The sequence below is a fragment of the Mus musculus genome, chromosome 3, assembly GCF_000001635.26.
Source record: "Mus musculus strain C57BL/6J chromosome 3, GRCm38.p6 C57BL/6J".
Lineage (NCBI taxonomy): Eukaryota > Metazoa > Chordata > Mammalia > Rodentia > Muridae > Mus > Mus musculus.
The window spans coordinates 30,935,186-30,952,179 of NC_000069.6; the positions used below are offsets into that span (position 1 = coordinate 30,935,186).

Here is a 16,994-nt window from a genome sequence, read left to right on the forward strand (position 1 = left end):
TCCTGCAATCAGCGTTACTTATGTCTACTCTGCAGGAACTCTGTAAGCAGGGCTGCTTTTAAACTCACTGGACAGTCCAGGATGGCCCACACGCATGATCCTCTGCTCCAGCTGCCCAAGAACTGGGATGACAAGAGAATCAAACCGTGTCTGACTTTGAGTGATTTTCAAAGTTCGACACAAAACTTCCTTTTAGAAAAATTCTTTTTCTCAGCGAGAAACTGAATTTGGTCATTTTTGATTAAACTCATAAATACCTTATTTCAATTTTTGTATAAATCTTCTTATAAATTTTAATAATTCTTTTAGAGAAAATTTTGAAAAAGAAAAATATTTTCAAGATACTTTTTCAGCACCGTGACCCTTTCTAGAGGTTCATTCTGATAACACTCCACTGAAACCCAATTACTCAAAACTTTTACTCCATGTGTTACAGCTCTTTCATTCTCAAAGTCAGAAACTCAAACTTTTACCCTTTTAACTGAGAACTAATTTAAGTATATATTTTTCTCGTAGTATAATAGAAATTTTAAACAGTCAGTTTTTTATAAAGTTGAACTCTACCATAGAATAAATTTCTTTAACAGTTTTAATTACAGAACATAATTTCATCAGAAAAGTTACACATACAATCATACCTCTTCCATCAAAGAAGAGCTGCTCAAGGCCCAGGACTTCTGAATGCACACGACTAAAAGGTTAGCTAGATAAACCATGCGTTTAAGAACATACAAGCCAACAGAAGGGAGCTATGAAGGATAATCACCTTAAGAGAAAAAACTTTGTGCAGATGACACTGGTTCAAATGCATTCCCTTGGGGAAAAAAAATCAACTCTGTAAAGATAGCAGATGGATTTGTTTAAATAGTAATAAATTAACGAGGGACTTTCATAACCATACAAACTTAAAGCATGCAACCATACCAAAACAAACGACAGTTTTTCCTTTGCTCATACAATACATTGTCAGAATCTGACACAGGAAAAATGCAAACTTAAAAAGGCCATAGTCATTGAGACTTAGCAGTACACCATAGCGTGGGAGAAACAGATTTACGTTCAGTTCAGCAAGAAAGTCAAAGAGCTGCCAAGGGCTTACCACTGGTGGATCAACAGGTGCTGGCGGCTGTACTTGTAGATTTACCGCAACAGTCTGTGGAGGAGGAAGAGTCTGAAATGGCAACTGGACCAAAGCTTCTGCAGCAGGTAGCTCCTCTTCTGACACCAAAGCATTCTGCACCAAAACCTGGCCCTGGGATAGAATTTCAGGCTGCACTTGTAAAGACTGCATAGACTGCAAGGGCAGTGGTGGGAGCTGAGCTGGAGGAGATGCCGACATCTGTGGAGGGGTCGCGATGGGAATTGGAGAGGACTGTAGGGCTGAATACTGCTGGTGTGATGTTGGGGACACCATCTGCTGACCAGGGGACACCAAGGCAGACTGCTGGACAGGGCCAATGTGTACAACAGGGGATGCTGGAAGTGGAAGATGGGATGGAAGATTCAGCTGTGCGGTGGACTGTACCTGATCAGCAGCAGCCTGCTGCAAATTTGGCCCTGTTTGAAGAGCTGAAGACACAAGAGGGTGTGGCTGGATAAGTGCTTGTGGATGGATAATTATAGTAGGAGACTGACTTGGGGAATGAGGGGGGGGAGGAGACACCACTACAGACTGCTGTGCGGACTGTGCCTGGTTGGGAGACACAGTTAAAGGCGGAGGATGGCTCTGAACTGGGGAGCAATGCTGCGGCTGGGCATTACTGGGAGCCGGAGAAAGGCCATGGTTTGGGAGTGGGATACAGTGCTGGGATGGGGGTGGATCTTGACTTGGACTCTGAAGGGTGATTGGCTGAATTTGCTGTTGTTGCTGTTGTAATAGCAGCTGATGATGGGAAACTTTAGGAGGTGGTGAATGAAGAGGAATCTGCTGATGTTTGATTAGAGAATGAGGCTGAATTGGAGAATATGAAGCTGTGAGAGAAAAAAATGACAATTAGTACTGATTTCAAAACAGAGTAGTTTTACATAAACCTAAAGGAGGAGAGCTTTCATGTCAGAGTCAGAGTCACTAGCAGTCTATTACAAGTCTTTTAGTTATAATTATTTTGAAATTCTGTAACCACATATTTTCCTTACAAAGCTAAAAGTACTGGATCAAGTGACTATATTGTGAAATGCTGAAGGGAAAACAACCTAACCACATATGTACAATCGCATACATACAATCGCCTATTACAATTGCATATGTACAACTGCATTGTACAACTGCATATACACAATCACATATGTACCATCGCATACAGAGGCCTTCATTTGTTCTACTCCTCCCTTCATCGGAACGGCTGCATTAACTTTTAGCACTGGGTCTATGCACTGGAGTGTGTCTCTTCTCTGAAGAAGCACCATCATTCAACAAGTACAGTACACACAAGGGTGACTTCGAGATCAAAGAGCTCATCCTATCTAGGACAAAACACGTCTCAAAATAACAGCAAAATCAGTTACCTAGAAAGCTTCCCAAGTAAGTGTTTTAGCTCAGATAAAGTCTTAATTGTTTGATCAGAAAGAAAATTGTTTCACATAAAACTCCAATTCTGCAAGACCCAGGGCTGAATCCTGTAGTGCTCAAGCCAGTCCAAATCTAAGTGAGCAGTCTATTTCTCGCAGAGAATGAAGAAATGAGATCATGCTACATAAGTAAGGATGGTGCTTCCCCCTTTCCACTCAGTGGAAGCCCGGGAATGAAGGAGAAGCAGTGGCTGCTATCAGATTCTCCTCCACAGAGATGCTTAACAAGGACACACTTAGACAGGGGTCACCCTAGGCTGTGCGTGGTTGCCATCGTGATGCCTCTTTACAGGGCAGAAGCTGATGAAACCCTCCCTATGGAGAACTAAAAACTGAAGGTACTGGAAGGTCAACGGAAATGACTGCTTCAGACTGCACAAAAGCAAACACATCTAAGCTGGGCATGACAGGCACACCTTTAATCCTAGCACTCAGAAGGCAAAGGCACTCGGATCTCTAACTTAGAGACCAGCTTGATCTACATAGTGAGTCCCAGGCCACCCAAGGCTATAAGGAGACCCCATGTCAAAGTCTACTTACCCCTGGCCCCCACCTCAAACGAAATAGTCATCTATATCAAGTCTAAAGACAGAATTTTCCATCTTGCAATGTAAATATAAAAGTTATGTAACATCTTACATCATTTTATATTTAACCACATTTATGACAAAAGCATTATATAAACTTTGAATAACTTTTTTTCTTAAACATTTTTGTATTTGATTAAAATTTAAAATTTAGGGATCAGGCTGAAAAGACTTCTCAGCAGCTAAGAGCACTGGTTGCTCTTCCAGAGGGAGGACCTGAATTTGGTTCCCAACATCCACACAGCTGCCCATAACTATCTGTGACTCCAGACCCAGGGGGTCCAATGCCCTCTTTCAGCCTCCTGTGTTACCAGGAACACATGAGGTGCACAAATACACAGAGGCAAAAATCATATGAAATGATTTGTTTAAAAACTATAGCAGTCCTTTAAAGAAATTAACATCTAATTAATATCTCAAAGAGTATTTAGAATTTTCAATCGATATCTACTAATTGTTTCAAAAATGGAAGACTGTGGTTTCAGCTCAGTATTAGAACAGATGCTTAATCTAAAAATATTTTCGCAGGGCAGTGGTGGCGCACATCTTTATTCGGGAGGCAGAGGCAGAAGGATTTCTGAGTTCTAGGCCAGCCTGGTGTACAGAGTGAGTTCCAGGACAGCCAGGGCTATATATACAGAGAGACCCTGTCTCGAAAAACCAAAAAAATAAAATAAAATACAAAGGCTATATTTTAAAAAAAATTTTTTTCACATAAGCTAGTAATTCAAATTAAGACTGCCAGCTCTATACAAATGTGGTGATAGCTATGTTATACAGTATTCAAAAGAGAACCGTGAGTAAAGTCCGGCCGTACTGTAAGTGCTTTTAAGTCTCTCATCAGTGCTCGGACAACAGCTGGTGAGTGAGTGCTGTTAGTCCTTCTCCCGGATAAGGAAACAGATCATTTGCCTCCATTTAAAAAAAAAACCAAGTTATAATTTAATTTCATCATCTTTTCCACACACTTGATTTTTAGTTATGTGTCTATGTGTGGTGTGTGCACGAGTGTGAGTCCCTGAGAAGGCCTGAAGGCAGCATCAAGATTCCCTCGATCTGGAGCTACAGGTGGCTGTGAACCATCCTCCATGGAGCCAAGGAACAGCTCTCTCGTCCTCACAAGAACAACAGTCATTCTTAACTGCTAAGTGTCTCTGCAGCCCACGTGGATCATGTTCCTGAACACAGCTGACGCATCCACTAGGATAAGCTCTGTGTGATCTGGTAGGTAAGCCGTAGGAAACACTAACGCAAACTGATATTTTAGTAAAGGAAAGTCTATTCTTCACCTAAGGTAAAATCTTCTCGGATCAGAAGTCCGAGCGCAAGGATGATCCTAGAATGGAGGACAGGACTGTGAGCAAGAAAGCTGACCATGTCTAGGAAGCTGTGCCTTACTGGTGACTTTCTTCAACTCTAATGAAGACTTTATTGTTGTCAGAGTGGCCTAATATTTGAAAGATTAATGACTGACACAATTTCTCTTACTATTTATAATAATATATCATTTTATTCAATAATTACTACAACCCCATGAAGTCTACATGGTACTAAACTAATGCAATATATGACAGATTAACTAAAATCAAATCCTGAGTCGAGGGCTCTATTATAAACTGTTTGTTCCCCTTTCCCCAAATTCACATGTTGAAACCAAACCCCCAAAGTGGCTATATTTAGAGATGGTGAGGCTAGAAAATTAAGGTCACATGGAATCCTGGGAAGAAGGCCCTGACAAGGCAGAGAGTTCTATACCAATAAAAAGAAACCCAGGGCTGACTCAACAGGAAAAGGCACTTGCTGACAACCCTGGTGACCTGCGTTCAATCCCTGGAATCCACACAGTGGAAGGAAAGAACCGATTCCTACAAGCCGTCCTCTAACCTGACACGCACTGTGAAATGTTCATGCTGCCGACACACAAAATAAGCAACCACACACACACACACAATGTTCCTAAAGAAGTACCAGTGAGCTTCCCTCACCTACCCCTGTGCACTCACAGGGAAGTTCTTGTGAGGACAAAGACAAGGGACAAGGGGAAAAGACATCCTTGTTAGAGCTGGGCATGGTCAGGCTTTGACCTGGGACGTCCAGGTACCTGACAAAGCAGTAGAGGACTTTTTCACTATACGCTGAAATACTGTCTAGATAAGAAAAAAGGAAAAAGAAAGAAGCCTTCTAAAAACTGCTTAAAAGTGAACTTTTACCTTTATATATTAACGACAAAACTATCAGAATTATCAGTTGGGCTAATATCAGAGGCTGAGACAGGAGAGCTATCATGAGTTCAACACCAGCTTGAGCTATAAATAAATAAATAAATAAATAAATAAATAAATAAATAGAATTACCAACAAGTGAAGGCTTCTACTCTTAAGGACAAATAGTAAAGAAAATCAAGTTATTTTAAATAAATAAATAAATAAATAAATAAATAAATAAATAAATAAATAGAAAGAATTACCAACAAGTGAAGGCATCCACTCTTGAGGACAAATAGTAAAGAAAATCAAGTTATTTTTACACCCTAAAAATACATACAAGAAAACAGTAACCATGTCCACTGTAGTAACTATTGGCAACTACATTAGACTACAAATAGAGGGTTTGGTCCTTTTCTCTTTTTAAAATGACTGTTGGCATGGTTCTAGCTAAGGAAAAATAAGATGGCAGGTCTCCCTAGAAACTCTCCCCTGAAGCACCCAGTCACTTCAGGCTTAGGGGCCAGCGCTGTTCCCCACTGGCTCTCACAATCCTGGCAGGATGGTACTTTGAGGCTGAGAAGACTCCAGACAATGCTCTGCAAAAACCCAGTTCTGGCCCTAGAGACAACACAGACCAGGACATAGATATTAAAAAAAAAGAAAGAAAGAAAGAAAGAAAGAAAGAAAGAAAGAAAGAAAGAAAGAAAGAAAGAAAGAAACAAACCATTTCTAACTACAGCATGAAAGGATTTGTTAGCAAAGTTTATAGTGCATATGTAAGATTCATTCATAACAATCTAAGCACTGTGATAGCTAAATAATGCTAAAGAGAAACATGGTGTGATAATTTCCAAAGTCTAAGTGTGGAAAACTGAGGGATGGACTCATCGAATACATAGCTGTCTACCCTTTACAGGCAAATGAATGTAAAGCACAACTTAGTGCTATCAAGATGAAAAGGTGAATCTGAAAGAAGACAAGACATAGTCAAGTAGAGCGCTAAAGATCCACGCTCTCACAGGCAGAGATGCTCAGGTCACTACGGAGTCTAGGAAGGATGTTTGAGGCCAGGAAGTATATAAACAAGGGCTGTTATGAAAGGTCAGAGTCAGGACACATTTCAACTCAGAGAAATCAGACGATGCCAAGTTACAGGGATGTGTAACTCCATGTTAGAACGCTTGTGTAGCACATGGGCAAGGCTCTAGATTCAGTCCCCAGTAGCAAACACACAGAGACGTCTGTCAGGATGGGGAAGTAGATTTCAATAGTACAGAACAAGAGACAGGAGGCTCCCTCTGGAAAGCCCAAGCAAGGTTTTCACTTTAAGAACCAGGAGCAGGGTTACCTGCAGAAGAGACCATGACAGCTTGATAAGAAAGGAAAGATGCAATTCCCGGATAACCTGCTCCCAGATGAAGTCCCACACTGGTGCTGATGGAGGAGGGGTTGGAAAAATCATGTCCTTATTTGCACAATCTTTTGTTTTGAAAAAGTAACAAATTATTCCTCCTAATGACTTACACAAAATACACTTAATTTCTTCTAAGAGCTTAAAAACCGTTTCACTAAAGCTAAGACATACTTTTTTAAGTACTAAAAGGTTTTACTGATATAAAGGGAGACCAGCACATAATAAAGATCTAGTCAAGTATCGAGTAACAGCAACAGAAGACCATCTTTTCTGCTGTTATAATCTGTTTTAGCTACTAGGCTTTCTTCCTGTTGTTTTCAAGCTACTTAGTGAGATCTTCTTTAACTTATCAAAATCCTCATTTTAAAATGTTTGAACACTGCTACTCTTACTCAAGTAGCAGACACCTTTGTATGAGACAACTGCTTGCCATGACTGTGTACCCACCTGGTGCTATTAACTGGTGGATGCTTGATGTCCGAGTGACGGCCGTGCTCCGAGATTCCAGACCTGGGCTTCCTCCCTTCTTGCTCTCTGGAGAAGGGTCTCGTTGGCTGATTTTAGAACTGGTCACTGTTGTTTTATTATGGCAAATTGTCAAGGACTGGGTTTGACCAGCGCTTTTTGGTGAGCCATTCTGTGAGCTAGATAAGACACCCAGCTTCTGGCTGCGTAAGGTTAAATTCTGAACCTAAGAACCACATAACAAAAAGTAAAGATAAAAACAGATGGCTTTAGCAGATATGGGAAGGGCGATGTTAAGATGATAACAGCAATTAACATTATGCCTACACAAGGAGGGCCAAGCTCCTGAGACAACTCACTGATCCCATCTAAGTGAGCATATCTTAAATGTTACGTGGCAGGTTTTAAAGGCCGTAAAGGCAGGTACAGGCCAGTGTGAATGAAGAGCAAGAGGATAGGAAGAACAAGAGGAGCTAAATGAAAACCAAAGACTGAGGGGGAAGGGCTGACAGCAATGAACTGTAAACTAGCCGTGTTGGGGTAGTGCTGCAAGACACCTGATTCATCCAATCCACTACTCCATCGTGATACTTATGAGAAGCATTTTCAGAAAACTGAAATTTAAATAATGTTGCTGACCATTCTTTGCCTTTGAGAACTGGCTTTTTTGAGCTGACACATGATCCACGGCTGTGAAATGGGTCTGTGTGGTATCCTGCCTATCCTGGGGCCACTCTAACCATTGTAAACAGATGGGATTATCCCATTTCATCCTACTTGAGCTTATACCTTTCTCAACAGCAAAGCAGAAAATGCCTCTCCAAAGGCTGCGTGGCCTCTCGCCTAAGTGACACACGCACCAAACGCAGTTAGTGCTAGCAGTGGTCCTCAGAGGGTCACAGGAGGTTCCAACATGTCAAGACTAAAGATGCTGCCAAGTCCTATGTTCTGCACTCTCAGGGTCCTGACTCCATATCCACCTCAGCTGGTACTCAAGGCTACACTCCCTGTCCAAATGCCAAACAGCGTCAACAGAGGACAAATAAATGCTCATGCCAGGTAATCGTCAACAATTCTGTAGCTACCGTTAATTTGTGGAAATGAAGTCCCTTCCCAGTCAAGCCCACAAAGAGGCAGATGGATTAAAGTCTTGATGCCACACTCATCTGCTCGGAGGCAGCTGCCGTGGGAACTGATAGAGGAGGACCCTGCCTTCATCACTGCTTACTCAGCAAAAGGACTTAAGGTTTGAATAGACTACTGGAGGCAGATCTGTAGGAGAGCAGATCTGGGGCCTTGGTCCCTTCCTGCCACCTTCTCTGCCTGTCTGCCAAAAAGTAAGCAAGTTGGTCTGTCATACACTCCCTACCAAGACAGTCTTTGGCCCACATACCCCCTGCCATGATGCTCTGCCTCTATGACCCAGAAAAAGAACAGCAAGGGCCCACTATGAACTGGAACCACAGGACAAAACAAATGTCCCTCCTTTTATATTGTTTCTCCTAGGTTAGTAGTCATGGCAACAAAAAATGACTAACACTACCATCAGAAAAACTTTCTAAATGAGATCATATGGAGCTTCTCAGATTTTCCCAACATACTTCCCATTGTGTGCCGGCATATATTAATAACCATTAGTATTAAAGTTTCACACAAGTAAACTGTACTGTACTCCTTAGGTTGCCATCCAAAAGCTCGTGATATCGGCCCAGACCACACTGACCCCACTTTCTCCTCTCTGGTCTACAGTTCTTACGTTCCTGCTGAACTGCTCTCACCAGGCCCTCATGTATACACCACGTACATCCTTCATTTGTTCTGGCCCTGCTCACCTAAGCGTCATTCTTTCTCAAGCCCTTAGTCCTGATCCAATAATGCCCTCCCCTCTCTCAGAAGAGCTTCCTGAACTCCTCTGTGAGAAATTTCCCTCCCCCAGCCCAGAACGTTCCCATAATGTCTAGCTGGTGTGTGCATTACCAGCATGCACATCTGGGACTGGTGAGATGAGCTAACAGGCTCTCATCCTCAGCACTGACATTTCCCTAACGGTCACTCAGAACCACAAACACAGACACTTCCTAAGTCTGGGATATTCTCTTACATTTGACTTTGAAATATACATCATAAAGCTATTTGAAAGGTTATTCTGTTCCATGTAAGGCTCTTATGCTAGCACTAAAATTTGTTCATATTTACTAACAAACTCCATCAGTGTCTGGGTGGAGGTACATTAAAATGTCTCTGGGAGAACAGAGATGTAGCTAGGTGAGAGAACCTTTGCCCAGTATGTCCAATATTACAAAAGGAAAAAACAGCTATCAGGGATAATGGCCCAAGACTATAATCCTAGCATGCAGGAGGCAGAAGCAGAAGGATCACAAAAAAGTTCAAGGCCAGCCTAAGATGCATCATTAATTCCAGCACAATCTTGGTCACACAGCAAGACCTTGACTCCAAAAGTACGTAAATAAACAAATAAGCAGAACAATAAACTCTCCTGAGGAGGGCAATATAATAAAGAATATCAGCTTTTCCATGAATGATCTATGCAGTGGACCATATAATAGTGACAACCAAGAATAACCTGGAAATCTTGAATGAGTGAGTCAGAATGAAGTGTGTGATCAGCAGAGACTTGACACCTACACCTACACCTATACACACACACACACACACACACACACACACACACACACACACACACACATGTCATTTCTCTAACTCTCTTGCTGTTTCCTGCAATTCTGGAAGGCAATACCCTGTCTCCACAGTTAAGTAAGATATGGTCAATGTGAGCTTTTAGATTGTAACTAACAGCTGCCATCATCACTCATGTACCAACTTGATTAAATAAATTACAATACAGAAACTAGAGCACCAAAGGTAGTATTGATTTACTGTTGGAAAGATTCGTATTGAGATGCCCTTGACATCATCACTTTTGAGGAAAAAAAATATTCTTGCTAAGAGCCTGGCTTTAATTTTCATTTCCCCTGAACCAAGCCTATGATATTATGAAAATCTTCTCACATTGTGCATAACATATTTTTCCTAACTTCACTCTAATGTTTTATGGTACATAATGAATATATCACTGCCAAAATAATCTCAAAATCCTTTAACTTGAATCACTGTCACAGTGTCCTATGTTCTCTGCCCAAGAGATGGGGAGTCAGTGTCGTGCTGGTCACAGTAGATCTTTAGCTCCCAGCTGTTTAGTGCAAAGAGATCACTTCTCCTCACATCAGCATTCCCCACAGAGCCCCTTCATAAGGACGATTTTTTACTCTTCTACACAGATGCCTTAGTGCCAGTCATCATGGTGCACGCCTTTAACCCCAGCACTCCAGAGCAAACGCAAGTGGAGCTCTGGGAATCTGAAGCCACCTGATCTATGTACTTTTCTAAGTCAGCTAGAAGTACACAATGAGACTAGACCATATGTGTGTGTATACATACATACATACATACATAGTGTGCATGTGTGTATGTGTGTGTGTGTGTATTTCACTGAGGAAAAATTAACTAATATCTACTGACTACTGTAGTTTAAATTAAATTATTAAACTACAAATCTTTTTAAGTAGCGGAAAAGGTTCAAAAGCAGCAGCCCTGAACCTTCGCTGGGTCGGTGGCACCAACCACTGCCAGCTTCACTCACTGCCCCTTCACAAGCGTAGAGGTCACAGAAAATGCCCAAACACCATCCTCCAGTTCTTAGCTATATCAGGCCCTCACACAGCCACACAGACAGCTCACATCCAAGTGCAGCAGAGGCCACTCTCATAAGCTATACGAGCTGGATCAAAGATTCGTAAGAACGTTTTCATCATGAAATACAGGTAAGCAAGCTCTGCTCCAGAGCACGTTAAACAGTCACAATCTCTAAGATACTGGTTTAGTGCGTAAACTAGAAATCATTTAAATAGTTATGTTCCTCTCTTCATTTCTAGCTTCTTGAAAACTAAGAACCAAATGTGTGGTTTGTCTGCACACAAGGTCAAATGAAAACACTAATCAGTAGCTATGATACCTCGTTATGTGGCAGGCACTGTAAGGCTAAGTAGTTTCTGACTGCCTAGTTGGCCATTTAACAACCGAGGTGTCACTTCCAGTGTAAGTAAAGAAGTTGGAGCTTAGCACCCACTGACCGCTACCTAACAGGCGTGAGTTAGGAAAACTCTGGTATATCTAACCACACTCTTTACAACTAATACATGAAAATTAGTCTTTATTATTACATATGTTAATACACAAAGAGGCTCTCAAAAAAAAAAAAAAAGGCAAAGAATGCTGTTACTACCTCATTTCTTACATTTTGCCAGAAAGTGAAACATGAAATGAGACACAGCGCAGCAGGGACAGCGACTCATGCCTGAGATCCCAGCACTGGGACAGACACTGAGACAAGAACACTGCCTTGAGTTCAAGGCCTGCAGCCCACACCAAGTACCAGGCCAGCCAAGGCTACACAGCAAAACCCTGTCAAAAGAAAAAACCGAAAACACACCCCAAACGAACAAAAGATATTATAAATATGTAATTAAATAAAAGGCCAAAAATGATACAATATGAGAGTCTGCCATGAAGTCTAAAAATAGCATCACACAAAGTAATATCTGCTCAACTGTTTAGCTGAAAGTTTACTGAACGTAAATAATTTTATGTGAAGTTTACTGAGGTATCACTTATAATGGATGTAACCGTTCCATGAGTTTTGACAGCAGATATATACCATATAACCACCATTCCCACCAACACACAAAACATCCCGCTCAACCTTTCCTCTCGGCCTCAGGGACCAGTTATCTAATGTTTTCACTATGGGAATTTTCCCTATTCTGGAATTTTATAAATGCAGAATCCCAGGTGCACGTCTTGTGTCTGGCTTCATGATAACCATGCTGTTATGGGTTTATCTGTGACTTGCTCCCCCACCTGTGAATATGGCCCCACTGTATGAATACAACACCATCTGCTTACACATTTGGCACTTAGAGACTATTTAGCTGTCATAATCTACTGTAGCTCACCAGTCATTCCAGCCACCCAGGTGAGTACTAATAACACTCATTATGGTTCTGCTGTGTATCTATAATGATCTACGATGTTGAACATGTTTTTCATGTGCTCATTTTTTGTTTGAAGTTGTTGTTGATGATGATGAGACAGAGTCTTACTTTTTGGTTCTGATTGTTAAGAAATTCACTATATAGACCAGGTTGGCCTCAAACTCAAAGAGATCTATTTGCCTCCTAAGTGCTGGAATTAAAACCATATGCCATGCCTGGCCTATATATTGTCTTGTTTTAGACTATCTCCTCAAATTTTTTGTCCAAACTAACCTCATAATCAATTATTAAGCTATAGGCATTTCTTTTAACATATTCTAGGTACAATCTCTGGTCAGATACATTTTTTTTAAAGATTTATTTATTTTATGTATACGAGTACACTGTAGCTGTCTTCAGACACACCAGAAGAGGGCATCTGATTCCATTACAGGTGATTGTGAGCCACCATGTGGGTGCTGGAAATTGAACTCAGAACCTCTGGAAGAGCAGTCAATGCTCTTAACCACTGAGCCACCTCTCCAGCACCCTGGTCAGATACATTTATTGTGAATAGTTTTTTTTCAGCCTGTAGTCTGTGTACTCATTTTCGTAATGATTCTTTAAAGAATAATTTATAGTTTTAATAAAGTCTAATTTATCACTATTGTTGTTTTGTAGTTAATGCTCTTTGTACACCCCAAGAAAGCCTTGACTAGACTTGCAGAGATGCTGTCCTGTTTTCTCCTGGAGAGTTAAGTTTTTACTTCTATCTTTAGGCTTATATTCTACTTTTATTTAATTTTTGTGAATAAGATAGAAGTTAGCATTCATTGTTTTCCATAGTGTCAAGTAAAGTAATATTCTACTTAAGTAACTACCATCCACTTCAGCTTATATATTATATAACTGCTTGCAAAGAAGTCTACAAAAAATAATATAATTCCCATAAAAAAGGAATCTAGTATATAATAAAACTAAAAATACAATGTCATTAACAAAACCCTCATTAACCTTAGTGAACACCTAGTAAGCTAAATCTCTGTTCAATTCTATTGTCAATTCTACAAACAACCATGTTCTCCAATTTCTCAGTCGTGCATGAATTTCCCCTGAAAGGCATGGCCATGCACTCTGCAGTGGAGGCTGAGCCGAGAGCGCAGTGCCAGTCTCTCCGAAGAGACACAGCCCTCAGGGGCATACTGTGAAGCCAGACAGTCTCACCTGAGCAGCTGCAGACTGACAGGAAGGTGACGGTGACGACGAGACAACAGGGATGTCAGACTGTACAGCAGCCACAGTGGTAGCAGGTGTGAAAATCAGCTGTACAGACAGAAAACCAAAAGTAACAGCCTGAGACTAAAGAACACGTCCCACACACAATGTGCAGCAAGCAGGCAAGACACTGAACCCTGTGACAGAGAGACAATGCCAGTTAGGACCACCTCCTAAGCAAAAGGCTTCACATGACAAAGAGAAGGTTGTAATCACAGAGCTCAAAGAAGCCATCAACAGCTTTAAAATACCTCACAATTCTGAGAGTAGGAAAAAAAAAATCTACTCAAAGACAAAAATGGATTTTGGTGATATGAAATCCTCAAACCAAATTTGTTTCAAATAAAAGCTACTATCTCAGGATTCCTAAGATGGAAAGTGAAAATAAAAATTTATTAGGATATAGATTAATTTCTGGTAAGAAAGAGGAAAAGAAACAGCAATAAGTCTCTTTGGTCCACATAGATAACAATGCCACATACCATACTACAGTTTCTCCACTACAAGGAACCTAGCTATAGAACAAAGTACGGTTGCTCCTGATTTTAAAACTGTCTGTAAAAGGCTGTTTATTCTAAACGTAAATGTCAGAATGTTAAAACAGAGCAACAAAATGTCTTCACACAAAATGACAAAAAAAGAAAAACATAATCTGTACATCCTCGCCTTGTTTCAGGCCTTTATTATTATACAAGTATCATTAATTTCTAAGACAATACAATCTACTCAACCGAACCGAATTTAGTCAGTAACAGTAGGCTTCAGTGCTTAGATACACTATTCTAAATCATTCCAGGAACTACCACCTTACTGCTACATAAACTAAACCAACTAGGGGTATTTCCTCATTTTGAATTCTTAGTAGTAGGTATTAAATGGACAGTACTGGGTTTCAGTGTGTATGTGCACATACATAATGATCATATTCACTGTCCCTGTCCCCTAACCGCCCCTCCCCGCCCCTGAGCCCCTCCTTCCTCTAGACCTTTTACACTTTCATTCTTTACTCACTTACTCAGTCTACGTAAATTCACCCACAAATTTTCTTCTTTTTGGTGCATGCAGTCTCAAATCACTCTCCTCCAAAAGGAATATATTCCATTAGACTGAGTCATATGAACTGCCCATTTTAAAGGTCCAAATCATCACACACACACACACACAAAAATCAAATGGTTCAACCAAATTTTAAACCATATCATTAAAGACGATTTCAAGGGAGAAAAGTAACCACAAGAAAGGTGATGTGTGCCCCACAATTCATGAACAGAATAAGAGCTGTGCCCATCATCACTGCCCACCAAATCACCACTGGGAACTGCCCAGCCAACTCTAAATGAAGACCTGGGGTCAGATGTGTACTCAGCTCATTGGTCAGAAACCTGCATATTAAGGAGGTTGAAGATGGTGAATGTCGACAGGACCCTTGCCCAGTATGCATGAAGGCCTGGATTCAACCTCTAACTTACTGCAAAATTAACTAATACATATATATGACTTATTTAAAAACACATATATATACTAAAACATTTGTCTAACTTTGTCTACATTCCTTAAAACAAGTTCAACAATTAATTCAGGAAATCAGTAGGAACCTATTTATAGAATAATCAATCAATATTTCTATATTAATAAAAAACTTGAATTACACATAAGAACACAACATTATAAAATTTGAGACAATTATAACCAAAGCTATGAATTATCTGAAGTGTCAAACTCCAATCCAGATACAAGAAAGTCCAAGGACAAATCCTTATAGTTAAAAACTAAGGTTTTAGTATTTCCAACTATTTCCTCAAATTTTTAATGTCAGCAGAATAAAATTATTTTATATATTACTGTAAGTATTAAAACTATAAAATTATTAAAAGCTCTTCAATTGTTGAGATGGCAAGAACGTTTTTAAAATCAATTACTAAGTATTAAAAAATAATTTTACCAAGAAGGCTTCCTACTTCAAGGTGGAATTTTATACACATTTATAAATGTACAAAGGCTAAGCATATGCACACACTTGTTAACTCCTGTTCCAGTATTAAAAATGCCTCGCTTTATCCAGCTTAGACACACTTCAACTCTCCAGCAGTTAGACACTGGAAAGCTGGTATTTTGTATCTTACCATCTGAGCTCGGAGATACATCTGGGCTTGGCTGGCAGTTAGGGTGGGAGAGGTACTCCCGAGTAGCATAGTCTGCTGGGTAATACTGCCGCTGGTAGAACTGGACGTCTGGGAGCGGTTCATCAGCTGAGCAGGTGCAGGAGAAGCGGACAGGATCTAAAGACAATAACGTAACAGGTCAGATGCTTCCAGCTTTGCATCTGTGCTCCTCAACCTCACCAAGCAGAAGCCTCAAAGAGCGGCTCTGATCTTTGCAGAACCCTCTACTGTGGGCAACTATTTCCATACAAGCAAAACCCAACACAGGCTGCTTAGTAACTGGGACAACTTTTTAACATATCACATTCCAGTAAGACTTCTAGCATCTTAAAATGTCATTACTACTACCTCCCTGAAATCTGGGCTAATGTTCAATTATTTTAGTATGCTACAGAGTAAATAACTTCAAAATTCTAACTTTAGTACACTATTTTCTCACACTCACATTTTTTTTTAATTTTTTTAGATTTATTTATTTATTATATGTAAGTACACTGTAGCTGTCTCCAGACTCCAGAAGAGGGAGTCAGATCTTGCTACGGATGGTTGTGAGCCACCATGTGGTTGCTGGGATTTGAACTCCAGACCTTCGGAAGAGCAGTCGGGTGCTCTTACCCACTGAGCCATCTCACCAGCCCTCACACTCACATTTTAAGGAGCTTCTGAAGTGAGTAAAAATTAAAAAACAAATAATCCATTCCTATATAAAAAGCATACAGGTTAACACAAAATTAGTGCAGTGCATTCACAAAACATAAGAAAGTATAATTGTTACCTGTCAAACAGATGGAAAAATATTGGCGACAAAATTAATGCATAAATACTTTAAAGTTTAAAGTCACTGCTTAAGAACTAATTAGAAAGCTGTGGTGACTCATAACCCAGTACTGAAAGGTAGAGAGACGAGGGCCCTGGGCTAAATGCCAGCTCTGCGCTGTGGAACAGGATCTAGGTCAGCCTAGGGTACATGAGATCTGGTCTAAAAAAAATAGGAAAAAAATAGCATATGGCTGAGAGGGTGGTACAAGCCTGTACTCCAAGCATAAGAAAGACTGAGGCAGGAGGATTGTTATTTGATGGTGAGTCTGAGCTAGGCTACACTTCAAGTTGCTGGATAGCCTAAGTTTATTACATATTATTATGTAATAAGATCCTAGCTCAAAAGAGTAAAGACTAGTGTGTAGCCTGGTAAATCCATGGAAAACACATTAGAAACTGGTAACCTGCTTGGATCTGTAAAGGGGAAATGGAACGGGGAGGCCAAG

At 40.5% G+C, this 16,994-nt stretch overlaps 1 protein-coding gene across 15 annotated transcripts in view; it reads right to left on the reverse strand.

Moving 5' to 3' along the window:
- Positions 1-16,994, reverse strand: part of Phc3 (polyhomeotic 3) — a 70,185-nt gene that overhangs the window by 35,891 nt on the left and 17,300 nt on the right. For 4 of the 15 annotated variants that reach the window (XR_003954324.1, XM_006535467.2, XM_006535468.3 and 1 more), the window contains 5 exons: positions 15,691-15,846; positions 13,517-13,615; positions 7,224-7,467; positions 1,100-1,971; positions 767-814 (listed from right to left, as the gene is read on the reverse strand). Coding sequence is in view for 11 of the 15 variants with exons in the window: in XM_006535467.2 (XP_006535530.1) it covers positions 767-814; positions 1,100-1,971; positions 7,224-7,467; positions 13,517-13,615; positions 15,691-15,846 (1,419 nt within the window). In the remaining 4 variants the exon portion in view is untranslated. Of the gene's footprint in view, positions 1-766; positions 836-1,099; positions 1,972-7,223; positions 7,468-13,516; positions 13,616-15,690; positions 15,847-16,994 lie in introns of all 15 variants that reach the window. The other 11 variants (XR_389590.1, NM_001165954.1, NM_153421.2 and 8 more) reach the window with 6 other exon arrangements.